Source organism: Mauremys reevesii, linkage group 9, assembly GCF_016161935.1.
Source record: "Mauremys reevesii isolate NIE-2019 linkage group 9, ASM1616193v1, whole genome shotgun sequence".
Lineage (NCBI taxonomy): Eukaryota > Metazoa > Chordata > Testudines > Geoemydidae > Mauremys > Mauremys reevesii.
The window spans coordinates 32,565,251-32,592,809 of NC_052631.1; the positions used below are offsets into that span (position 1 = coordinate 32,565,251).

A 27,559-nucleotide genomic window follows, 5' to 3' on the forward strand; every position below is an offset into this window, starting at 1 on the left:
ACGTCGTAGTTATGTTCCTGAAAAAAGCGACTTTAAGCAATTCTGTGTTAAGCGAATCCAATTTCCCCATAAGAATGAATGTAAAGGGGGGGGGGGGAGGCTAGGTTCCAGGGAATTTTTTTTGCCAGACGAAAGCTATTATATACATTTTTAACAAACAATTTAATACCGGTATAAGTTTTTAAAGAATTTTAAAGAAATAATTAAATACTACAATAATCGTTGCTGAGTATGAAGCTTGGTTGAGGTGGAGGAGTCAGAGAGTGGAAGAGGGTGGATTGTCCAGCTGCTCCTCTTGCTGAACTTTCTGAACTCGGGGGAAAAAAAACCAACAACCTGAAATTGTTGTTTTGCTTTCCTTTTTTCCCCCCTGTCTTTATAGCAAGTCATTAGATGACCAACTCCCGTAATCACTTTGTAGCTGCGTTCCCTGTCAGGGTCGTCATCACTCAGGATTTGCAAGCCAGCCTTAACCCGCCTCTTCTCTCCCTCCCACCTCCTCCTCCTTTACTCCATACACCACATCCTCGCTCCCTCCCCTGCCTCCAGCAATCAGCTGATTTGCAGCATTCAGGAGGGAGCCGGGAGGAGTGAGGATGAAGCGTGCAGTCTCCCCGTCTCTCCCCTGCTTCCTGAACACTGCAAACCAGCTGACTGCCGTGGGCAGAAGGTGGGGGGATGAGGGGGAAGGCGCTGATCTGTGGGATCTGCCGGTGGGCGGGAGGTGCTGGGGGCATGGGGGAGCTGATTGGGGGCTGCCAGCTGTGGACAAAGCAGGCAGCCAAATGACATTATAGCGGAGCATTGCACAATTTTAAACGGAGCATGTTTATAATGGACCAGGGACGCAAGATCGAAACAAAGTTGAGCAAGAGGACGTTAAGTGGGGAGTTATTGTACAAAGTAATCTCTTCATAGTGAATGAATTTTTCCAGAGAAATTCATTAGTAACAATTTGTTATGACTGATGCATGTCGGTACAAAGTTATTTGTTTGATTAAAAATGTCTAATTGTATTTGAATGACCCTATAAAGAAATTTTTCCAAGAATAGACTTATAGTGTAAACCTTTAGGAAGTTTTCTGTTACTAAAGTATTGTGCAGGGAGGAAGTGTATTGCAAATTAGCTTCTTAAAGCACCCAAAGTCCCTGGAATTCAGAGGTTCAGATGCAAGAATCAATAGCTGGCCAGAAAGAAAAACAAACTTAAATTTAATCAAATATATAGCATAGAGAGACAAACCAAACACTTACTTTGTCTCAACACAAACTACAGCCAGTTCTGAAGAATTAGTTACTTCATCTCACTGAAATCCATGAGATTCCACTAAATGATACAGGTATGTTGTATCACAGGAGAGCAAGTGTGGCTGGTTAATGTTGGAGCACAGTTTTCACATTAGGAAGTTAATTTCAGTCTTCAACATGGGTCCAGATATCAGACATGAGTTCCTAAAGTTAAGGACTTAAATCTAAATTTAGGTACTGTGGCAGAGCTCTGACCATGCTCCCGTGGGTCCTGCGCTTCTAGGCGGTTTATGCTAGCCTCAGGGCAGGTCTATACTTCCCTGCCGGGTCGACGCGTAGCGTTCGACTTCTCGGAGTTCGAACTATCGCGTCTAATCTAGACGCGATAATTCGAACTCCGAACGCTCTCCCGTCGACTCCGGAACTCCACCACCGCGAACGGCAGTGGTGGAGTCGACGGGGGAGCCGTGGACTTCGATCCCGTGGCGTCTGGATGGGTGAGTACTTCGAACTAAGGTAGTTCAACTTCAGCTACGCTATTCGCATAGCTGAAGTCAAAGTTGCGTACCTTAGTTCGACCCCCCACCCTAGTGTAGACCAGGCCTCAGTGGCTCACGGTGACCCTCCTCATATCCCTTCTCTCTCTAGGGCCAGGGTTATAGTCTACTGAGCCCTTTTCATTATAGGCCAGCAAGGAGGTTGGTGAGAGAACTCCCACAGTCTCTGTTGTCCCTGGGGGCTTGTTTCAGAACAGTTTATCCTCCTGTCCTGACAGGGGCCTGTCCCCTCCCAGGAGATGTTCCTATAGTGGTAGGTTGGGGGGAACCCGGGCCCGCCCTCTACTCCGGGTTCCAGCCCAGGGACCCTAATGGTAGCAGCTGTTGGCAGCCAACCTTTCACTGCCAGAGTTGCTACATTTCTCTGGGCCACTTCCCCACAGCTCTCCTGCTTCTCCCTTCTTCACTCTTACCTTAGGGCTCCCTTACCGATGGTTTGCGGGTGTCTTCATTAACCAGCCACACTTGCTCTCCTCTGCCTGACTGGAGTGAGCCCTTTTTATAGTATCAGCGGGGCCTTAATTAGAGTCAGGTGGTCACATTAGCTTAATGGCCTCACCTGACTCTTTGCAGGTTAATTAGAGTCAGGTGTTCTCATTAGCCTGGAGCAGCCCCTGCTCTGGTCAATCAGGGAACAGAAAACTGTTAATCCAGTGGCCAGTATATCTGCCTTCTGCTATTCTGCTGTACCCAACTGGCCTGGGTCTATCACAGTACTTAAATGGGCACGCAATCCTGTGTAATCAGAAAATTACATATGTTTTTTAAGAAATAGTTCTGACAATAAAATGTTCAGTTTTTCTTTCCTATAGTTTAGATTATCCCAATCTAGATTCCCTGTATACTCTCAAGACTTCATTCTGAGCGTGTGTGTGTAATATATAATGTATGCTGTGTATGCATATATCCATGTTCTCAGATATCCTGTTAGTTCTATTCATGTTTGAAATTTGCTATAGGAAAACTTCTAGGGGCTGCTTTGGAATTATTCAGGTAGTTCCCTACGGTCAGAAAGTGAACTCTTTTGTACATTTTGCAGGGGATTACTGACTTCCCAGTATGCAGTCTTAAAATATTATTTCTATTTCTTCTGCACACACAGAATTGTTGAAAATGACTTAACATTGGTGTTTCTTTTTTATATCCTTGGGACAAAAATATTGCTGCACTCTTAAAATTGATTAGGTGAAAAGATCTCTTCTAAAATCAGCTCTCTGTTTGTACGCAGAAGTGTAAGTGTGTACTTGAGTGACAAAAACAAGTCTTAACTGCTGTTTAGTGCTGTTAACCTGGCACAACCAACACAGCTGACAGAGAATGAGAAGAGTTCATGAAGTTCCAATCAGTTACAGCTGTGTAATTCCTTTGAAGGCAGTGGGGTTGCACAGCTATAATAGAGGACATAATATGGTCTTCAGAACCTTTATTATTGGTGATAGTGCATTAAAATTACAGAAACTAGCATGACTCCCAGATCCCACACTGAGATTGCAAGGTTGGTAGTCAGAATAACAAAGAACAATTGCTATTTCTAGCACTTCAGAATAAAAGTGCACTTTAAGTTAGAGGTACTGCTAACCAGTCCAAGTTCCCGGTTACATCTCTTGTACTTGGATAAGTAAGTACTCTGATGATAGTGCATTCATACCCCTTATACAGCTCACCACATCCATCTGGCAGTAATGGATACCCTGTTCTTTCAGGTGAGAGTAGCTGCTAATATACTTGTGTGCAGCATTTCATCTTGCTATCTAGCCACCCACATCATGTGTACCATTTTGTCCCCCTCTTCTTCCAAAGACAAAATTTAAATCATCTTAAAATTAATAAAAGATTGCATCCTGAGAGTGTATTTGGGCAATTTAGTTTCCACTGGTAATTTTTCTTCAACATTCTAATGCTAACTGAAAAATGCAGGCCAGACTACTTTGCTTCAGACACTGGCTACATAGGGGTGGTGTAAAGGTGCCTCTTGGAGCACATCCAAAGAGATGGATGAGCTCCCACTATGTGTGGGCAACTCTGACCCTCCTTGCTCCCTGGTGGTCTAGCGTCACTGGTGGTGATAGAGATGTTCACAGATCTTGCTCTCACTGCGTACAAGGTATAAGAGGGATACAGTCTTGCTGTCAGATAGCTATTTTATGTCTGATTTTGCTCTCTGCAATTATTAGAGATAAATCTATATTGTAAGTAATTTATACTTTATATCAATTCAAATTTTTGCTTTTGATGCACCATTGTTAGGGCCCTACCAAATTCACGATATATTTTGTTAAATTTCACAGTCATAGTATTTTTAAAATATTGAATTTCATGGTTTCAGATATTTAAATCTTAAGTTTCACAGTGTTGTAACAAACCATGAATATGTATTTAAAAATCTAAACATATAAAACCCTTAAGTCAGTATTTCTCAAACTGGGGGTCCCGACCCAAAAGAGGGTTGTAAGGCTATTGTAGGTGGTATTGAATCGGGGGATAGAAATTGTATAGCAGGCCATGAATGATCACAAAATAGGGGTTGGGGTCCAGGGGGGTGGGGCTGGAGATGAGGAGTTTGGGGTGTAGGATTGGGGTGCTCTGGGCTGGGACTGAGGGGTTCAGAGGGTGGGAGGAAGATCAGGGCTGGGGTTGGGGCGTGGGGAGAGGCTCAGGGAGTGCAAGATCTGACTGGCACTTACCTTAAGCGGCTCCTGGAAGCAGTGGCATGTCCCTTCTCTGGCTCCTATGCAGAGGTGTGCCCAGGCGGCCCTGCACGCTGCCCCATCTGCAGGCACTGCCCCTGCAGCTCCCATTGGAGCATATAGGACCTGCAGCAGGGTGATGCCGCAGCTTCTGGGAACTGCATGGTGCGACCTCTGACCTAGTGCCCTTGCCGAGCCACATGGTGCGGCTTGCAGGCCGGCTTAAAACGGCTCTGGCTTGCAGGCCGTAGTTTGCCCACTTCTGTTCTAATACATCACAGTAATTAACAGGAAATGGCTCACATTATTTGAGTATCGAAGTAGTTAGCACCGTACAGAACATGGAGTGGACAAACACCCTATTTTGATGCTGCCTCCTTTTTGGTCCCCATCTTTCCACTCATCCCAAGAGTTGTGAGAAGACTAAAGACAGTAATGCTGGTCCTAGAGCAGGGGTCGGCAACCTTTCAGAAGTGGTGTGCCGAGTCTTCATTTATTCACTCTAATTTAAGGTTTTGCGTGCCAGTAATACATGTTAATGTTTTTACAAGGTCTCTTTCTATAAGTCTATAATATATAACTAAACTATTGTTGTATGTAAAGTAAATAAGGTTTTTAAAATATTTAAGAAGCTTCATTTAAAATTAAATTAAAATGCAGGGCCCCCAGACTGGTGGCCAGGACCTGGGCAGTGTGAGTGCCACTGAAAATCAGCTCGCGTGCCACCTTCAGCACGCAAGCCATAGGCTGCCTACCCCTGTCTTAGAGGCTTCCAATTGGACTGAGATGTGATGGCATTGAGCAGGGTCTTGCCCCACCTTCTGTAACTGTTTTCTCAAAGACCAGTTTATAAACATCACTCTAGAAAAAGCTACAGCTAAACACTTGGTTTGTGAGAGGGAAACCTTGAAATGTCTGGAACTGTCTTCCAAGTTGAGATGAAAAAGCTGTCTGTCTCCAAGATCTGCTATTTCATGGGTTCTCAACCTTTTTCTTTTTGAGGCCCCTCACAATATGCTATTAAAACTCCAGGGCCCAGCAAGGGAATGGGGGGACTCAGGGCTCCAGGCCAGGGGTCGGGGGGTTGACCCTTGGGCATAGGTGTAGTTTGACTTCTATTTTGAGTGGGCCAGGGCAGGCAGGGCTCAAGCCAGCTCCCCACGTTGGGGTACAGGGAGGGAGCACCACCTCCACCCCTTGACTCACTTCAGCAGGCCACCCAGCCTGCCTGGGTTGAAGGGAGGGTGCAACCAAAAATTATAACTCAAAGGTGTGGGGCTCAGCTCAAAGAGTTTGAAAACTGCTCAGGGTGCAGGCAGAGAAGTAGCTCAGGGTTCAGGGAGGGCTCCCCTGCTGTCCCTGTTCCCCAAGGGCTCTGCCACCTACAGAGTTGGTCCCCCTGCCCAGGTGGCTCTTACCAGCTGCGTGAGCAAAGGAGTCTGGGAGTTGAGGAGCAGCTTCAACCCCACCCCGCAGCAGTGGGAGGCGAGGGAACGCTGCGGCTGCCTGCTCCATGGCACCAGCCAGAGCAGCAGCTACCCCAAGCTGCCTGGCTCTGGCATCCCACCTCCGACCTGGCCAGAGGGCGGGGAGAGAAGGAGATGGAGGGTGTGTATGTAGAGCTGCCCTGGGACTACCCTGCGCTTGCACTGTAGTTTTGGGGAAGGGGGTAACACCCTTGGGCCCCCCAACTCTACTCATGGGCTCAGGGCTTCTGCCCATGAGGAGCACCGGGGCTCCAGAATTCATCCCTGCTGCTCTCAGCTTCAACCCTGCAGAAGGCGCCAGGGATCAGGGCTTTGGCCCCGCAGGAGGTGCTGGGGCTCGAGCTCTGGGTTTTAGCTGCAGGGCCCTGCAACCTCCATGAAAGAGTTTGCAGACCCCCAGGGGGCCGCAGACCCCCTATTTAGAACTGCTGTGTTATTTCACTGTGGGTATTTTTTCAGTCAGTAAAGGCTAGGATTTAGAAGGCCAAAATCAAGACCTGGGAGACAGGGAGAAACTTTTTTCCTGTTTGGGTTAGATAAGGATCTTCCGCTGAGAAGGCAGGGTTCAGCAAAAGACACTTTTAAGGGACACATTAAGAGGGTACTCAATGGATTCCAGCCCCATAGGCCTAGTCTGCTGTCATAAACAGACAGTTAAGGGTTAATTCCTCTTTTACCTGTAAAGGGTTAAGTTCACATAGCCTAGCTGACATCTGACCAGAGGAACCAATTGGGAGACAAAATGTTTTCAAAGAGGGAAGAGAGAGAAAAGTCCTTTGTCTGTTCAGAAAAGTTTGTGCCGGAATGAAGGATCCAGGAATCAGCCATTTAACATTTCTTAAAAGTAGTAAGTATTTAGAGAAGGAATGTATTAGATTATGTTGATTTTCTTTTGTGACTTCGTTTTGCATAAGAGGGAGAATCAAATTGGGTTTCTTTATGTAACTTCAAGGTTTTTGCCCAGAGGGACATCCTCTGTGTTTTGAATCTGTTGTCTGTGAGAGTAGCTTGCATGCTAATCTCACAGAGGTATTCCTTTCACCCTTTTTCTTTAATTAAAAGTCGTCTTTTAAGAACCTGATTGATTTTTCCTTGTTTTAAGATCCAAGGGTTTTTTGGTTCTGGGATCACCAGGAATTGGTGGGAGGTGAATCAGTCTCAATCCTGCCAGGAAAAGGGGGATAAAGACTGGGGAAATATTTGCGGGGGAAGACAGAGTTTCCAAATGTTTGTTTAAACTATTTGGTGGTGGCAGCAACTAGATCTAAGCTGGTAAATAAGCTTAGGGGTTATTTCATGGAGGTCCCCACATCTGTATCCTAAAGTTCAGAGTGGGTGGTGATACCTTGACATCTACCCTGGTGCATCTATTGTGTATGGACTTTTATATCAGGTTTTGTTGGTGTAAGGTAAACCAATATAACCAGTTTAAAACAGACATAAAAGAATCCACATGCAAAGCTGCACCAGTTTTAACTGATTTAAATTAAACAGGTGCAACTTCTTTGTGTGAGCAAGACTTTTAATAACAAGAGTAAGAGTTCAGAGGAGGAGAAGTAGTAGAAAGATTTCAGGGAAGTAGAACAGATTTTGGTGAAATCTAGATCAGTGATCCCTCCTTTATGCCTAAATAAAGTTCCTAGCCCTTGGAGCTCATTTTTTTACTTTTGTCTGTTGCTAAAAGTAGCCCTTCTGGTGGCTCGTACTTCTGTCTAATGTGTGTTGGAGCTAGTGGACCTCTTTTGCTGATTTCCATTTTTTGTTTCCACAATAATAAAGTTTCTTCTTTATCCCAAAAGATTAAGTCAACTTTCCTTAGGAGTAGCAAAGAGTCCTGTGGCACCTTATAGACTAACAGAAGTATTGGAGCATGAGCTTTCATGGGTGAATACCCACTTCGTGCTGCAAAACGTCTGTTAGTCTATAAGGTGCCACAGGATTCTTTGTTGCTGCTTCTTATAACATGGCCTGCTCCTAGGTGGAGAGAGAATCAGCCTCTGAGGAAGTCTTTCAAGCAGTCTTTTGGTATGATTCAAACATACTTTAACATGCCATTTTGTCAGAGTTTCTTGTCATCTAGTTTTTAGGGATAGTGTCCACAGTACTGTAATCCAGGGATCCTCCAGCTAGTTCCTCCAGATAAAACCTGTCCAATCAGGGTATTAAGGTGATGTTAGATTATTGGAGCTCATTCTCCTCACTATACCATCCCCTGGCAAAAAATGGAATTTTGGTTCTTGCTTGTAAATTGGATTTCTGCAAGAGGCTCCAACAATGCAGAATTATTGTTTTACATTAGAATTTGATTCCTGCTAGAGAAGTTAATGAGGGCTGGTTGCTAGCTGAGGAGATGGAACCATCAAAGTCTTCTGCTGGCTGATTGGTAGAACTGTTTGATTAAGATGTATGTTTGCACAGTGCTATCCTGATAGGACTATAGATATTTTGGTGCTATGATTATGTAACTATTTACTACTACTAAGCAATGCAAATACCCAGTTTCTGGTTTGGAGTCCCTTGCAGAAATGCAATTTGCAAGTAGGACCAAAAGTCCACTGTTTAGCTAATATATTCGAAAAAACTCTACGAACAAGTCATCTATAGTGGGAACAAAACCAAACCATTATTGGCAAGGTCTTTGTTGGCTTGGATTAATTTCTGAACAAATTTTAGTTAAGTAAACAGGATTTCTCTGGGCTTGGCAGAATGTTCAGTTTTATACCTCATTTTTCTGATTGGTGCTTTTTCCATTTAATTGTCTTAATTCTTTCTGTTGTCAGTGTTCTTGTCCCCTGTGCATTTGCTATTTCCATTATGCAACAAAAAATGTGCAAGAACACCAATTTTGTGAAACTCTTTGTGATTTAAGGCCCTGTGCATGTACAAAGTATCACTATATATTTATTAAGGTCCATAGTCCTCTGCCTTTGCAAGCACAAACCAAAAATAGCTGTATGTATATGCTTCATAAATGGCTCTCATAAACAGATTCTCATTTTTTCTTTACCTACCCATTTTCTATTTGTTTAGTAAGCATGCTCAAAAGGAACTTTCAGGAAATGTCTAAACTCAGTTAACAGCATCAATAGACTCTTTTCTATTTGATGATTGGGAGCTTAATGATGAAAATGTAATTCTTGGTGAAGACTGTCTAGCTGTGGGTTGCAAATTAATTTTGTTTAGTAACATTGTCTCTGACAGTATGGAACAGTTGTGACAAGATGTTAGTTCTGGGTCATTTTCTTGATAATTGATCTGGTCAGTTTTGTGTTGCTTCAGGACTTGCAAGTTCTGTAGAGATGTGCATTATAAGGGTCACATTATACAACAGCTTTGAGAGGGGTTCCATAATAAGAGATCTGACTAGTTTAGTTTAACCTAAAAAGAAATGTTGTTTTGTGTGGTAAATTGTTGCATTCTTGCCTTATAATGTAGACAGATTGCACGCATAATTTGAAAGAGTACTGAAAAGCAGTTTAAGAATATTTTCCTTGTAATGTTTTTAGAAAAATGTCTCTCTTTGGAAAGTATTTAGTATTTCTTTTGTGTACTGCTAAAGGAAACATTTGCTGAAGAGGAGGCCATTAGTCTCTTTTAATCATTGCTCTAGTCCTCATTTTTAGCTCCGTTCTTTTAACACACATTGAGAGAGACACCCTTTCAATCATAATCTTCTCCACTTTTGAACTATAATTTAATGTTTTTCTTTTGGCCACTATGCTCATATCAGATAGTCTTTCAGTGCAATACAGAACTATCCTACTTGGTTTCTCGCACAGCATGAAACGTGCATTTTCTGTTTCAGCAACCAGACACAAAGGGATAGAACAGCTCAATAAAGACTACTTCGGATTTTTAGTTCCTTTACTATGTGAGAGAATGTTTTAATTGGGAGATCTCCAATTAAGGGAGAGGGAAGAGAGATTTAAACAGGAAAGTTTACTAAAATGGACTGAAGTTTATTAGAGGAAATAAAATTTATAAAACCTTTATCATGGGCGGCAGGTGAAGCTTCCCCTTGGGGATGCCAGCCCCTTGCCCAGCCTCTTCCAGCCGAGGCCTGATCTCTTCCGGCGAGGCCATGTCCTCACTTGCTGCTGTCAGCCCCCTTGTGGCCCTGGCTGGGGCGGGGTATAGTGGGGCTGAGAGCTTGGTCAGGGCTCCGAACCCAGAAGCCCTCCCCCCTGGCTTGGGGCCACAGTGGTGGCGCTCCGAGCCTGGACCCCTCCCCCATTCTGCCCCTTCTGCCTGCGGCTCCACCCATGGCCCCACCCCATTCTGCCCCTTCCCTGCATTGTTCTGTCCATTCCCCCCCCAGCCCCGCCCCGTTCCACCCCCAAGCAGCCTCTTCCCCTGAGGCCCTGCCCTCGTTTGCTCCTTTCCAGCACCATCACCCCCCCACACCTGCTGCCACCCCGAGACTGGAAAAGCTTGGCTGTGGTGGGAAGCAAGATTTTTCTGGTGGCCCCAGATTGGTTGGGACCTCTGGGCATGGGTCCATGCAGTAATCCACTACTGCCTCCTAACGCCCCCTCTCCACCTCTGTGGCATGAGGTTTGGGAAGGCTTAGCCTCTTAGCACCTCCATTACGTGCACCCATGGCCTTTATGTACATATTCATATCCAATACACATAATTGATTATTGGGCTCAAAACCCCCAGATGAACGTTAATGTGACTGTCTAACTCCCTGTACAAAGACCTAACCCCACATTTTTATGTAATGCCTTGTAAGGAAATAATGTGTGAATAGTGATGAGACTTACCATGCAATTTCTGCCCCTCAGATCTCTTTCTGCCCATTTTCTGTCGTCAGCTGAAGGAGCAAGAAGCTATAGAAGGAAAACCTGAGCAGTTCTGCAAGTGCTACTACTAATATTGAGCCAATGTGTTTTTCCCTCTCATGTGTTTCCAGAATCTTTTAGACACAAGTCTTTCTACAGTTACCACCACACCTGAGCACTATTTATATTGTGTTGCTCAGTGAGTTACAGAACATTTTCTGTAATTCACATAATTTTATTTCCTGTCCAAAATGGAGGATACATTGTTCTAAATATATTATGTGTGTATTTTATGGGGAAGTGTGGATAGATTCTATCCTGCCCTTGAAAACATAAAAAGTACTTATCAGGTAATCCTTCTAGGAATACTCAATTCCTGTCAGAACAGTATTTGGGTCTCAGTTCAGGAAAGGAGCTTTGTTCAGTAACATGCTTATGCCCCATTGAAGTCAATGAGACTTAGGTTCATGTGCAAGTGTTTTCCTGAATTAGAGCCTTGTTGTTTGCTGCTAAATGACTTGTGGGAAAACAATGACAATGAATGCTTAATAAAAGAGGGCATGCAGTATTGTCCCTGAAAATGGTGCATGTGCATTAAATGTTAAGAGATTATGTTTCCATGCCTACAAGTGAGTTTGAATATACTGGAGTATAAATATACTGATACATTCCTCTCAAAAGGAAGGTATTTATTACCAGCTCAGTTAGCACAACTCCCATTAGAGTTAATGAGAGTTAATCATACATGTACAGGAAGAAATAGATACCCTTTAAAAAGATGCAGTAATGACCATGTTTTTTTCAGAAACAATATGTGCTGCCAAACTGCATATTTTGAGGGGTTTTTTTTTTTTAGTAAAGAAAGCTCTTTGGACAGGCTCACTTTTCTGCTTTTTCTGAATTTTCAGTGTTGTGTAGTTCCACATTTCACTTTGGTGACCCAAACAAAGTAATTAATTCTCTTGTAGATCCTGGAGAGAGATTATGGCTACACAGCAGATACTGCATATCATGTTGGTAAGGTTTGTGAAATAATCACTTTTTAAAACTAAAGCCAATGCTTGTGATAAAATAGAATTGCAGTAAATTGCAAACATGTATAAAGAATCTGGATGGATTTGGGGATGAAAACACATGTAAACTCACTGAACTCATCAAGGGAGAATTTCACCAATTTTATGTGTACTCTTAGTTACTATTCAAAACTTCAAAGATATTCCACAAGAGACTGGTAAGTGGATGGCTCTAAATCCATTGGTAGTAATAAAAAAAATTGTAGGTAATGGAAAGATGTGTCAGGACTATCAAGGAGGAATAGGTCACAGGCTTGTTAGATACTGGTGATTATAAGAGTGATTTATAGGTCAGAAAATAAACTAGAGGAATTCAGTGAGTGAGGGAAATGATTTCTGAACTACATCAGAAAGGCTTTTAAATTATAGTAAATCAAGAGTATTGCCAGATACTTGTGTGCATGGAAGATACTAATGAGGTAACAAAAGAATATTTCCCTTTTTCTTTCTACTCTTTAATTTATTTATACAGGGAAATAAGAGGAACAGATGTGCTAGAAACCTTTGTTTGGTAACCGTAAGAAAATACAATTTGTTTCCTATATTATTCATGACATGCTTCAATGAATATTGAAGGCAAAATTCTGTAATCTGAGTCACATACACTTATCTCTGAAATTAGATCATTGTGCTCTGAAATCTGATACCTGATGATCCTCTGGGTTCTTCCCTACTTCCAAATGTTCTAAACACCAGAGCAGCATTCTTAAATCATCTGTTAATTGTGCTCTAAATTCTACTTAAGTTCCCAATATGGTTTGAACAAACAAGATGTTCCGAGCAGTCTCCTCTACTTCAGAGATCAATTCAAAAGTATGAGCCATCAGAGTATTGCAGGACAGAATTTTTCCTCCATGATTTTACCTCCTTTACCTCACCAAACTGGTGAGAAGCAGTTCTTTAGGTTCTTGAGATTGGATTCATGGTGGGGTATTTTGGTGCAGGGCTTTATGGCAAGAGGGTATAAATCAGAGCATGTAGCCCTTTATCCTTAACCCCAGTGAACACTATTATAAGCCTCATGCACAATTTTTATTCCTACTGTAGGTACTGGGAAGTTGAGCTTGGTGTTCTAGAATGTAGTTTCAGATGAGGTCTGCTTTTTCAGTATAAATTGCACTTTTTTTAGGGAAGAAAATGAGAAGTTACAGAACTTTGCTTCAGAATGGCTTTATTCTAGAATTTAGGTGAAATCATTAATTCTTTGCAGCCTTCTGTGATGCAGAGCTGATAGAGAGCTGTCCAACAACATGGTGTTTTACACACATTATTCATATGGGGCCTTATACTCCCTGGTTTACAGTGTTCCTCCACTGGTTTCAGTAGAGTTCATTCTGATTTACTGCATAGTGACAGGAGAATTCAGGTCCTGTGTGCAAGCATCTTTTCCCTACCTTCTGTAGAACAAGATTCCACACAGTATGAAAATTTCAAACTCATCTTCTTCATGGGCTTTCCTTTTTTTATAGGCAGGGTTGGTAGCACTGATTTTTTTTATTAAGGCTGCCCAGCACTTTCCATTATAAGTCCCTCTTTTATCAGTTGCTTATAACTTTACCAAAGTTTAAATGTTAGGGCTGAAATTTCCCATATTTGGTGTTTGCCTTGGTCAGGTGGTTTGTTTGTTTGTTGAAATTTCAGCCATTTCTGAGAATGAGGCTAGAGAAAAGTATGTTTTGTCCTCGTTAAAGATTTCTGGTGACCTCTTTATGAAAAGACTTAGTGCCCCTGTGCTTTGCCATAGCAACTTGAAATTTGGTAGGGGGGGTGGCCTTTGTGCCAGGCACATGCCATTTGCCATCACTGTGAAAATCAGATCAAATTTGGCCAAGTCATTAGCCTTTGGGAAAAAAAATTAACTTTGCACATGCTCGGAGATTTGCTAAAGCTTCATAGCTTAATTTCTTGATGATTTCATATGCATTTAGCATGCTCCAAGCCTGTGCTGTAGGGGGCTGAGCTGGACTTTCTGTGTGACCGTAGTTCTAAGCTGCTGTGGGCCATGGTAGGTCTGGGTCCAGGCACTGGAAATGAGAGCAGGGAGTCTCTCATTTGTGCTTTCAGTGTCTTTATTCCCCTGTCCACTGGTGTCCAGAAAGTGTGGTGGACGAAGTTGCTTTAATTCAGTGTGGCTCCTGTGAAACCAACCATTCATCCCCGCTTGCTGAGAGAGTTGAGATTTGACTGGAGTGGGAGGGGAAAGACACCTCTGGGGTCCTTAGTTCTGGCCCTGTGGCTCCAGGGCCCTTGCTGCCATTTGCACCTGTTTCCTTTGCTGCACTTTCCCCTCCCTTGGACTTGTGTGGATTTTTTGTTTCTTCCTGCCAGGTTTCTACGCTGTTCTGGTTTGGGCCAACTCTCTTTAATGGGCAAGGAAGGATTTTTTTCCTAATCACAAAAAGGCCGGTAGTAGTGTGGAGTTTTTTTACCCTTCTCAGAGAACATGGGAGATTTGCCTAGGGAAGGGGTGGATAGTGTTTCTTGCAACTGTAGAACAGGTGTCTATATCAGGTTAGTTGAGGTATTGGTTCCAGAGCTGCTGCTGCAGTCCCAGGCAGCAGCTCGGGGGCACCTGGCTGGACTCTTGCTGTGCATTAAGTGGCCAGGGGAGATCTCACTGTTCAGTGCAGAATCTATAAAACATGAGTTTATGCGTTTTGTGACAAAAATTCTGCTCCTATATTATGCATGCAATTTGAAATGGGAACAACTATTTTCCTCAGACCAGCATGCTGAAATTTCATTAGTAGTAGTATCTTTTGACATATTTAAATAATAGAGAAGCCATTATGAATAATTTATTTTGGTATTTTGTTTTGAAATTTCAAACTATGGAGATGAGCAAAGTCATTAGTGTTTTAAGTTACTGTTTAAAATATAGTGTATGTAAAATTCAGTAAAAAGAAAGTGGCAAAATTGAAATTCATTGTCTAAAATGTGAGAGCATTGGTGTGGTAGCATTTTATGGAATGTAGCTATGAAGCAAAAGGCATGTAATAAGCCTGATTTTTGGCTGAAGTTTGATATTTTTAGGGTGTTGCTGCCTGCGCTACTTTGTTTTGAAAAGCTGATCTTAGTGAATGTAAAACATGACTTGACAGATATCCAGGCCCAGATATTTTCTTAGATATGTGTTATAGAAAGAGTGGTAAAGATATGAAACATACATTTATTTCTACGTGGTGGAGATGAGGTCCTCAAGTATAGTGTATAGGAAAGGCTAATAGCTGGTGGTGGAGATTCAGCTCAGTAGCACGTAATGTTAATGGAATAGCTATGTATAGTGTTTATAATGCTGTTTCCTAGAGAGTTTGTAGCATCAATTGTTTTTTAGATGTAAGAATTTTGTGTGAGGTCCCTGTGGAATCACAAATGGCTGTTTTATTTGTCAGATGCAGAGAGCATCTTAGGTGTGTTTTTGACATCTGGACTGGGTGGTGATTTTGAGTGACAGATATGGGGCAGATTGTTATAGAAAAGGCTTTTAAAGTATGTGGGGAGGAGTCAAAGTACTGAGAATTTACAGATCCAGTTGGAAATGTTCAGAGAGCAATAACACAAAAAGCTGTCCGGAGACTAGTTTTTGGGCACAAAGGTAATTGATGAGTTCTGAAAGTCCTGTTCTTCTAGTGCATGTGATATTTGTAGGATGCACTTCACTCTTGCCATCTTTTCTGGTCAAGAGTGTACATATTTGAATTCTTAACTCAAATACCAATCAGGGCAAATGCAGGAGAATAAAGAACAGCAACAACTGCTGTGAGTAATTGGAGTCTTAGAGGTCTGGTCAAGACAGCTACTCTGAGTGGTATGTAGACTTTGAAATTGCAAAAAGCAAATCTAAAGATGACTAAACTGGCTTCTTAAAGCCATGGTCATCAGCTTCTGGATCGAAGAAACTGTGTCATTGCTGTCTTCCAAACTCAAATGCACCAGAAAATACATGAAGGTATCATTATTGTCTCTCTTTAGGACAACTCAACTGTAAAATAGATCATATGAAACAATTCTTTACCTTGTACTCAAAGGTAAGAACTTCAGCCACAAAAGTTGATGGAATGCAAAAGAGTGGAAACTATAGAAAATAATTAATATGCAAGGAGAGTGTAAAAAAAAATAAGTGCGTTGGAGGCCTAGCATACAAAAACATGGAAATGTTAGCATATCCTATGTAGGGAACTGATGCATGCATCTTGAGTACACCTGGACGAGAAGAAGGGGCAGATCTAATAGGTTTCACTGAAAAATCCTGATTATAAAGTGCTGGACATTGTCAGGGCAAAAGGAATTTCCGTATTCCTTGATTATTCTAGAATCCCCCATGATAAAGTTCTCTGCTAGAATGGGAGAAAATGCAGGCATTATGGTTGTATGATCATTATATCAGATATAGCAAAGGAGGATAGACCATTAAAAGCAGCCAAGAAAAAAGGAGGTATTTTATATAGGAGAAAAAGATAACTTTTTCCAGACCTCAGCTCTTTAATGCAAAACCAAATGAAAGATATGACTAATAGAACAGTTTTTATGAGAGCAGAGGGAAAGGGGAGGGCACTTGGCATGTCTCACGAGGTGCTCTGTGTCTTATAGGATCAGGTTTTGAATGCACCAAAAGTGAACACCAGATCCCAAGAGATCCCCAGAAAAATGTTGAACTCTTTTGTTCCGCCTTTTCAACTTAAAACAAAAAGCGGATTATTTCAAAAAGGTTAAGGAGCTGCAATCAATGCTTAAAGGCAGATTCTCTGCTTTGTTGAGCGCTCATTATGTTACTCAAGCAGAAAACATTTGATAAGGTGACTATGGGGCTCTTGATCTGCGTTTGGCCACCAGAACAAGACAGCTTGATAGAACAAGACATGCATATACATAATCCCAGTTATGTGGCTAGCTGTTGGTTGAACACAGTTCATATATTTGTTTACTGAAGATCTACAAACCTCTGCTATGCCCTTTGCATAATTAGAGCCAGGAATGTGTGTTAGTATATTGTAACTTTATACTCCCGTGGCTGTGCACAGGGATCTGCTGAGAATCTAAACTGTCTCATGGAGAATAGAAATGTCCCTTTATGGATCACCTCTTCCTTTGTTCACATGCCGGCTCCCTCATACACACTGTAAAAATGAATTTATTTCTTTCCACAGTAAATAGATGAGATCTGGAAACAATGCTTCTGAGTGACTGCTTCCAGTTTTAGTGACTTGTATGTGTGTGTCGATAGAGAAGGGGTTAGGAGGATAAAAGCCTCAATTTTAATGTTTTTTAATCCTGTTCATTTCTGTATAATAGAACTTCAAATTTTTACCCAACACTCTTTTCAAAGCCCTTGAAAGGACACCCCCATTCTTGTCTTAGTACAAAAAAGCACTTTCCTGTTTGGCTTTGAAACTGCAGGGTGCTGCTGCAGCTGTAGCTTCTGTTCATCAATTACTGCCAGTTCTGGATACTGCAGAATTCTGCTAATGAGAATTTGTCATTTCTATATAGGTAACCACAGCCTTAAAAAAACAAAAATCAAATTGCAGGAAGTAACTGGAAACAAAATTTGAAATGTATCAACCGTTTCTTTTGACAGAGGAACCAAGTTAGTAAAACATTATACTATGGTTCAGTTCACAAATACTTGCATATGGTTTCTTAAATTGTGTGGTTCTGTGTTCTGGTAGTGCACATAATATGCTATGTGCTGTCCACCGGCACAGAAAGATACAGCCTCTCCAAAGGGATTCAGTTCCCCCAAAAGTGGAAGGTTCATCCTGATCATGAATTTATTCACATAATCAAAGACAAGTGTTGCTGGATATGTCATGTTCTTGCTGTGATAAACGCTATCTGGGAACCTTTTCAGAGGGTACGTCTACACTACGGGACTATTCCGAATTTGCATAAACCGGTTTTGTAAAACAGATTTTATAAAATCCACTAAACACATTAAATCGGTGGTGTCGTCCATGGTCCGAGGCTAGCGTCGATTTCTGGAGCGTTGCACTGTGGGTAGCTATTCCTAGCTATCCCATAGTTCCCGCAGCCTCCCGGAACTTCCGGGTTGAGATCCCAGTGCCTGATGGGGCAAAAATCATTGTCGCGGGTGGTTCTGGGTAAATGTCGTCAGTCACTCCTTCGTCTGGGAAAGCAACGGCAGACGCCTTTTTTCCCTGGATTGCCCTGGCAGATGCCATAGCATGGCAACCATGGAGCTTGTTTTGCCGTTTGTGACTCTCACCGTATGTGTACTAGATGCGATTCAGCAGCGCTACACAGAAGCATGCTTTTGCTTTTGCATGACAGCAGAGATGGTTACTAGCCATATTGCACCATCCAAACCCTTCCATAAATTGGAACTGAGGATGATCATGGCTACCAGTCCTTTTGTACCATTTGCTGCTAGTGCCCCTGGTCAATCAGCCAGGGTGCAAAGCCAAGAGTGGTTGCTAGCCATATTGCACCTTCCATCGTTTTGTACCATTGGCTGCTGTCATAAGTGCCCCTGGCCGATCAGCCAAAATTGGGAATGACTCCTGAGTCAATCCCTCCTTTTGGTATCTAAAAATAGAATCTGTGCTGCCTAATATAGGCAAGTGTGCTAGAGAACCACCTGCTCTGTGTCAGAGCAAATTATCTGTATGCTATTCACAGGGGTGCTCCTGTAACAACCCCACCTGTTGATTCCGTTCTTCCCCAGCCTTTCTTGGCTGCATTGTCCCCACGTGTGTGATGAATGACTACAGACTGCAGGAATCAGACACACTGACTTGTTAGTGAGAAAGGGGGGGAAGGCAGCCTCCAGCTGCTATGATAGTCCAGACAGGACATTAAGCAGTGTGTAGGAGAGAAGCCCAGCATCCCACTGCTAGTCCAGGGGCAACTGAATCTTTTCTTTGGGCTGATGGAGCTCAGCCCCTGTTGCTATGATGAGGATGGTTACCAGCCATATTGCACCATCCATCCACCAGAAAAATTAGGGCCAATAGGCTGATGGTTACCAGTCCTTTTGTACCATCAGCTGAAGCTGATCATGAGGATGGATTTCCAGCTTTTTGCATGATCAGCTGATGCTGATGATGAGGATGGATTTCCATCATATTGTACGAGCAAGGATGTTGGTGTTGACTGCTGCACTATCGCCTCTGCAGCATTCAGTAAAGATAGGGTGACATGTAAAAGAGTCAGAGGATTGTTTTACCTTTCGCTTCTGGGGTGGGTGGGGTGGGTGAGTAGAGTGCCAAGCTATGCCATGACCCGCGGACACTGTGTTTGACCCTAGAAGCATTTGGAGCTCAGCCAAGAATGCAAATAATTTTAGGAGGCTGCAGGAACTGTGGGATAGCTTCAGTCCTCCAGTCCATGAGCGTCCATTTGATTCTTTGGCTTTCCGTTACGCTTGTCACGCTGCAGTGCGCTGAGTCCCTGCTATGGCGTCTGTCTGGAGATTTTTAAAAAAGGATTCTGAATTTCATCTTCTGTAATGGAGCGCTGATAGAACGGATTTGCCTGCCCTTACAGCGATCACATCCGCATGGTCCATGCAGGAGCTCTTTTTTTAGTTTGATTTCGGACTGCATCGCCACCCGTGCTGATCGGAGCTCCACGCTGGGCAAACAGGAAATATTCAAAAGTTCGCGGGGCTTTTCCTGTTTACCTGACCACTGCATCCGAGTTCAGATTGCGGTCCAGAGCGGTCAGTGGTGCACTGTGAGGCCAATACCGTCGATCCAGCGCCACACTAACCCTAATCCGATATGTTAATACCGATACAGAGCCATTAAAATCGATATAAGGTGCCTCCTAGTGTAGTGTAGACCAGGCCAGATACATATTCAGTAGGAATCTTTCTGCTTCTCTGTGGTATTTTTCTCTTGTTTTATACATCTGGCTAATTCAGATCAAAATGATAAATTCAGCACTCGTGGACATCATGCAGTTTGTGAAACTATCTGGAGGAACTTGGGTCGATAAACAATGAATGGATAAGTGTTATCTATGTGTAGAGTTTATTTTCCTCTCTGAGAGATGCCATAATGATTTAAGAAGTCATCCAAGTGTAATTTAATGCAGGTTATCAATAAGTTCTTAGTATTTTATATATTGTTATAACTCCTAAAGGCCCCAGTCCGGTTTGGTTTGAATTGTACGAGGCATAATGGAAACACATAGGAAGACACAGCCCCAAATTCGAAAGCTTACAGTCTAATTCAAGATTACTCTCAACAATTTAGTTTGAGGATGATAGGAGAAAAGAGGGAAAGACGATGCTGGTAATAGTAGTGCAAGCTGGTGTCACACCTTGGTGATACAGAATAATTTAAAAATACTGGCTTTTTTAAACATAAAAAATCTAATACAGACCACCCCTCAGTTGAGACATCAATAGTTTGCAGACAGTTTAATATATTTATTAATTACATATAAAAAGTACATTAAAACGTGAAGGTTGCAGGGTCTATCACTCAAAGGTTAGGAAAGGCTAGGACCAGAGTTGCCCATACAGCTTTCATTTATCCCACCTTATACATTATGAAGCAGACTTTAATTACATCATCACATATTATCTTTTACAGAGGATCTCTGCCTCATTCAATGCACAGAATGCTTGGTGGTCAGTTAATGAGCTGCTATTCAATTTTTTTGTTTTATCTGCTTTGTTCAATGTGTGGCCCTCTGTGTCTTCTTTACTGCACATTATTGAAATGCTGCTCCGAATACAGATATACTGGGTTCTGCCCCAGGTGCTAAGTGGAGTCTACCTTAGTGATTACAGACTCTTCTCTCCTTGGCTTCTCCAGCCTGCTCATGTCTCAGTCCCAATCCACCTCATCTCCATGTCTCAGTCCCAGGGCATAGCTATACTTGCAGATATAGAGCGCTTTCAGTTAAACCAGCCTTTGTAGAGCGCAGTAGGGAAAGCATGGCAGTCTGTCCACAGTGACAGCTGCAAGCGCACTGGAGTGGCCACATCAGCAGCTCTTGCAATGGCCACAGAGAGCAGTACATTGTAGTAGCTATCCCAGCATGCAAGTGGCTGCAATGTGCTTTTCAAATGGGGGAGGAGGGGTGGAGTGTGGCAGGGAGTGTGTTGTGTGTATGTGAGGGGGGAGAGAGAGTGGGTTTTTGGGGGGTTGAGAGCATGTGAGCATGCTGTCTTGTAAGTTCAGACCTCGCTCCCTCTGCGTCTCTCTCTCTCTCTCTCACACACAGCATTCCACAGTAATGGCTTGCTTTGTCTCGGAGCAGATAAGCATGCCAGCTGTCAGAAACAGAGCTTTGAAAGGGCATATCCACATTCCTACAGCGATTCCAAAACAATGACAAGAGTGGCCACTTGACTTAAGGGGATTATGGGACATTTCTGGAGGCTGATCAGAGCACAGTAATGCAACACCTTGTTCACATTGACGCTGGGGTGTTTCAGCCGAGGCGCACCAAGCGTTAATCTTCTCGCGGAGGTGGATTACCAGGAGCGCCCCAGCTGCAGAGTCCAGGCGCTATAATTGCCTTGTCAGTGTGGACGAGTTGTGAGTTAGGGTGCCTGGAGCTGCTTTAATGTGCTCTAACTCGCAAGTGTAGCCATGACCTCAGTCATTCTTTCCCACGCTCCCATCCCACTCTCTAAATGGTCAATTAGTCTCACATGAAGAGAAGAGTAAGGTTAGGTAAAGTAAAGTGTGTGTATAAAATGATTATAAAACAAATAAATATATACATAACTGGTATTTTAATGTAAATAGGGAAATATGTCAGGACGAATGGCTATGCGGCTCCAGATCTATTGATTTGTCCCGGTGGAACTTTCATATACTAGATGACATATGACTATTTGTTTAATATATTCTTATTTCTGTTGTTTTTTTCTAATATGGTGTAGACCACTTGCTGATTCAGAGTTTCTTGTGTTTCTCCTCCTGTCCACATTTGTATAATTTGACATTTTGGGGACCGCTGTTGTAGCAGATTTATTTTCAAATAAATTAACCCAAAATGACAGAATTTAGCTATGTTTTAAAACAGTCTCTGGCAATGTCTTCCTTGAATGACAAGAGTTCATAGGAGACATTTTGTAGCATGTTTTCATAAGAAGTTATCAATATATTGATAAATATTGATTCAGCATTTATAAGTGGCACCTTAATTTCAAATATCACCTCTGAAAGTTCTAAGCAAGCAGTAAATAAAAGATTGTTAAAGGAAACAAATATTGCATTATATTTTACATTACTATACCCATCTAGGGCAAAATCCTGCCCCAGCTTATCTGAGGTGTGCTGGATGGCACATTGGTTGTGGCTGAATAGCCTCCTTAAGCTGTTTTATCTATACATAGAGCCCTGCACGGATACAAATGTATATCTGCAGATATCAGTTGGTATCAGTTGGTATCCACAGATCCACCGTTCCCAGGAGCCAGCACCCCGTGCCAGCAACTCCTCCAGTGCAGCTGTACCACCCCCAGCCCTGCCCTTGTCCCTTCCAGACAGCTGTCTCTCTCTCCTGTCTGGGGGCGTGTGTGCTGCTTGCACACACTAGCATGACCAGAGACAGGTGTCAGTGAGTCTGGTACTTGCCTGGTGGGCGGGGCTGGGGGTGGTACAGCTGTGCTGGAGGAGCTGCCAGCGTGGGGCACTGGCTTCTGGGAGTGGCGGCCCCATGGTCTTCTCCTTTCTCTGCTGTGGTTCCCAGGAGAGCCCTGCTGTTCCGCAGATACCAATTTATATTCGTGGATATCCACATTCTCGTATATAAATTTGTATCCGTGCAGGGCTCGCTCTATACAGGACACATATGCTTAGTATAGTCTGTAGTGTACTTTGCTGCTCCTTTCAATATGAAGCAGTTTGCACTCTCTTCAAGCACGTTACCAACATAATCCTGGATGCAGATGTGGCAGGATATTTGCCACGCCCCTAAACCGACAACCTGGGGCACCAGCATTTTTGTTAGCTGTTCCTCGAATATTGCAACTCAAAAGTGTGCACACCCGTAATAATGTCCTACTGGTGCATAGGTGGACTGGGGATGAGAAATATGACTTCTGAGCCCTCTTTCTCCTCAGACTGACACCTTATAAGGAAGAATTCCACTCTTAGTAATAAACTGAAATATAATAATAATCAGTTCCTAATATTTCCACTTCACTTACATGTATATGGAAGAGAATATTTAAAATATTGGAGACACTCTTGAAAAAGGGTTGTATTAAAAATTATATGGCTGTATAGTCAGGGCCGGCTCCAGGCACCAGCACAGCAAGCAGGTGCTTGGGGCGGCCAACAGAAAGGGGCAGCATGTCCAGCTCTTCGGCAGCAATTTGTCGATGGGTCCATCAGTCCCTCTTGGAGGGAAGGATCTGCCGCCGAATTGCTGCCGAAGAATGAAGCGGCGGCGGTACAGCTGATCGCACCCCCCCCCCCGCTACTTGGGGTGGCAAAAACGCCTGCCCTGTGTATAGTAATACATCACCCTATTTTGAATTTTTTTGTTCCAGTTTTTCTCTAGAATGCCATAATCCTAAAGAGCATGAACTGAATTTTTAATTGAAAAAAAAAATCAGTACTACTACTGAAAATTAGGGATGACTCATAGACACTTTTACTTTTTTGATTTTCTGGAGAATACAAGCAGGTGAAACTTTTGTTGTAGTTGGTTTTCTTTTGCATTAATAACAATTTCATGCAGCAGTGTAAAACAGTATTTGCAAAGTATGAAAGCTTGAATAAGGATAAGTTTTCAAATATAAGTCAGCAGGTTGTATCTCATAATATAATGTAAATGTGAAACCTCACTCCATGTATATGCTGAAGAATACTTAGGCTACATTACATCATTAGTTGTAATGCAGTCAAGTATCTGAGAACTGGCACTATGAAAAATGAAAATGTTTTGGCTTCATTTGTCTACAACAGGGGGTAGACAAAGGGCTGTATGAGTGAGGAATAGAATAGCAGTGTTTCAAACCAGAGGTATTAAAAAATCATGAGTCAGACCCAAACTCATGGCTTAAACATTAAATTGAAGAAACAACAAGAATAACAAAAACAAATGTCAGGGTTTTTTATCTCAGGTTTCAGAGTTGTAGCTGTGTTAGTCTGTATCAGCAAAAAGAACGAGGAGTACTTGTGGCACCTTAGAGACTAACAAATTAATTTGGGCATAAGCTCTCGTGGGCTAAAACCCACTTCATCGGATGCATGCAGTGGAAAATACAGTAAGAAGATATATATATACACACACAACATGAAAATATGGGTGTTGCCATACCAACTCTTAACTAGAATAATCAATTAAGGTGGGCTGTTATCAGCAGGAGAAAAAAACCTTTGTAATGATAATCAGGATGGCCCATTTCAAACAGTTGACAAGAAGGTGTGAGTAACAGTAGGGAAAAAATTAGCATGGGGAAATAGTTTTTGAGTAATGACTCATCCACTCCCAGTCTTTATTCAAGCCTAATTTAATAGTGTCCAGTTTGCAAATTAATTCCAGTTCTGCAGTTTCTCGTTGGAGTCTGTTTTTGAATTTTTTTTTGTTGGAGAATTGCGACTTTTAGGTCTGTAATTGAGTAACCAGGGAGGTCGGAGTGTTTTTTGAATGTTATAATTCTTGACATCTGATTTGTGTCCATTTTTTATTTTGCATAGAGACTGTCTGGTTTGCCCAATGTAGATGTCAGAGGGGCATTGCTGGCACATGATGGCATATATCTTCAGGTATATGTCTTTAGGGTTCATATTTTCCAGTTTTTCTCCACAATCATGAGGCCTAGACACATTCATTTGGGGTTTTTTGTTTAATGAAAGTGGAGAAACCTGCATGGTGTGGTAGGATCACATTGTTTGGAAACCTGGGATGTCCTGCAGTGGCTTCAGAAATTCCGAATGAGGAAACAGACTTTCATGGACCTTTTGATGGAACCCATATCCCAATACTTTGCCCACCACAAGGGATAGGTGAGTATGTGGACTAAAAAAGTTACTATTTGATCATTCTGCAAGGCCTGTGGTATGCACACTGTGATAAAAGACCTGCAGCCATAGTTAGCCCTGGTCAGCTGACTCAGGCTTGCAGGGCTATAAAATTGCAGTGTAGCTGTTTGGACTCAGGCTGGAGTCTGGGCTCTGAGACCCTCTCTCCTCGTGGGGTTTCAGAGCCTGGGCTCAATCCCAAGCCCAAATATCTACACTGCAATTTTTAGCCCTGTAGTCCAAGCCTTATGAGCCCGAGTCAGCTGACCTAGTCTCTGAGACTCTGTGATGCAGGTTATTTTTATCACAGGGTAGATGTAAAATCCATGGAGTGCTACTGTCTCAAGTGGGCTCAGGACAAATCTGATTTACAAACTCTCTACTGACTGCTGGATCCTGCCTATGTGTACAGTGGTCCAGAAAGCAAGGGAAATCAGGGATGCCATATGTCACACATCTTGGAACAGGAGGGAAGCAGAGGATGACATCTGCCTGTGCCAAGGGACACCTTCACTCCCTGTGCAGCTACTGGAAAAGCATATGAGGAAGCATTGAAACATAACTTTGCAAGGGTTATGTTCCTCTGTTGCCAGATGTCATTAGCTGTTCATTCCTGTGACATTGCACACATTAAAGACAATTATACCAGGGCATCTCCACTGGGTTATCACCTTGTTGTTGGGTTTGTGCTGCAGAAGATGGCCACCAAGTTATGTGGTCATTGTGGAATGTTTTTGTCTTCAGGATTCACACTTCTCTAGAAACCTCTCTTATCAGGAGAACTTAAGCTTTGTCTGTGCTATTGACCTTACAGTGGCATAGCTGTATCACTACAGCTGTGCTCCTGTAAGTTCACACATGGAGCCATTCTTTGCCGGCATAATTAAACCACCCCAACAAGCGGTGTTAGTATGTCAGCAGGAGAGCCCCTCCTGCTGATGTAGCGCGGGCCACACCAGCACTTTTGTCAGTGAAATTTATGTCGGTTGGGATGTTTTTTCACACCCCGATGACAAAAGTTTTACCAACAAAAGTGGTAGTGTAGACAAAGCCTTAAACTTCTTAAGCAAGCTTACAATGGTTTGCTTTGGGTGGGAAGTACTGCACCCATTGTGGTTTTTTTTTTTTTTACTTTTTATTCTCAGGAGTGCCAAGTGCAATTAACAGCTGTTAGAGAGCATCAATTCCTGGTACCATTGAAACTGCTTAAGGTTTCAGGGGAGTATTGGCAAATGCTGTTGTTGCTTGTATGTTCTCTCTTTATTGTTCTTAGATTTTGATTTTCAGCATGTGTACTAAAGCACTTAAGACAATGATTTACCCATTTTGTCAATCCCTTTTATCAGAAGGGATGAACGGCAGGAGACAATGACTCTCAGTGGGAACTGGGGATATCTCCTGTGACAGATGTCAGGGTCTGGTACTTGGTGTTCTGGTACTCCAGCAGGCTCAGTGTTGTCATCCTGGTTGGTTGGTGGGGTCACTGGAACAGGATCATCTGCCTTGGCAGCACCCTGGACAGCAGCTAGAGGAGAAGGAGAAGGATGTGGTGGGTGATGGGCTGGTTCTGGGACCTAGGTAGTAGGCAGATATCACATTCTTTTGACTACCAATTCAATGAGCCTCACCATTAGGGAATGCACCCTTTCTCTGTTTCCAGCTGCATGAACTGGTTCATAAGTGGCCTTTCCTGCTAGAGACCACTCTTCCCATATGTTAAGGAATTCAAATGGCTCCTGGTTTCTCCTTTCATCCTTATGAGCAGCTCCTCCAGTGTTCTTCTCAGTCTATCCCTGCTGTCTCGGTGGTGCTGTTCCCTCACTTGCAGCATGGTTTCCTTCTTGGGAGCCGTAGGTCCTGCCAATTCAGAGACAAGGAGAACATTATATTTTTGGCCTTTGGAAAAAGCCAAGAAATTCCCCCAGATAACACAACTTTGCTTTGGAAGGCCACAATTTTGATACTTTTCAGCATTCCAGGAATGTAACTGTCTAACTATCCTTGTTTCTCATATAACTTTTGCAGCCCATGAGGAAGGAACAGAGACTAATAATGGCAAGAAAACTGGACTAGTGTATTTAACCATTTAAAATGTTCATGCAGTCTCAACAGAGGGTTGTGGGGTAATTCCTTCCAAGGGCTAAGTTACCATTTTACAATTTCTTCCCTTAAGGCTGGCCAATATTTGGAAAACAGGGTATATTTAAAGTATCAGAGTGGAAAAAGGGAGAGGTTTTCCAGTCTTGTGGACCAAGAGACCCAGCTGGAGTTTTTGTTGCAACAGAAATTTGCTGAAATATGTTTACAGGATTGGGAGGCAGTTTGGAAATTGACTACATTCTCAGCTAGCACAGGGAGATTTCAGTAGGAGTTCTGAACCACAAACATCCCCCTATGCCCAACCCAGCTTTACAGCAGAGAGGGAAAGAAAGACACACCCCATAATTTCAGTGTCCAGAAGATTCAGCTCAGCATCACAAACCCTCACCTCAGACAATTGGAAGGAGATACTGCACTGTTTTAGTCTGACCCCGAAACTGGATTCTTCTCCCATAACTCATATACTTTAAGGTCAGAAAGAACCATCATGATCATCTAGTCTGACCTGTCTATTGCAGGCCACAGAACCATGTCCACCCACTCCTGTAATAGACCCATAACCTCTGGCTGAGTTACTGAAGTCCTCAAATCTTGATTTAAAGACTTCAAGTTACAGAGAATCTGACATTTACACTAGTTTAAACCTGCAAGTGACCTGTGCTCT

General features: G+C 42.8%; 1 protein-coding gene across 3 annotated transcripts in view; it reads left to right on the plus strand.

Moving 5' to 3' along the window:
- Positions 1-27,559, plus strand: part of DNER (delta/notch like EGF repeat containing) — a 269,472-nt gene that overhangs the window by 43,622 nt on the left and 198,291 nt on the right. Inside the window, exon 1 of one of the 3 annotated variants that reach the window (XM_039486809.1) lies at positions 3,785-3,909. The exons of 1 other annotated variant lie outside the window; for it this stretch is intronic. In XM_039486809.1, coding sequence (XP_039342743.1) covers positions 3,877-3,909 — 33 coding nt within the window. In that variant the 5' untranslated portion in view covers positions 3,785-3,876. Of the gene's footprint in view, positions 1-3,784; positions 3,910-12,160; positions 12,256-27,559 lie in introns of those variants that run through there. One more of the 3 variants, XM_039486810.1, reaches the window with a different exon arrangement.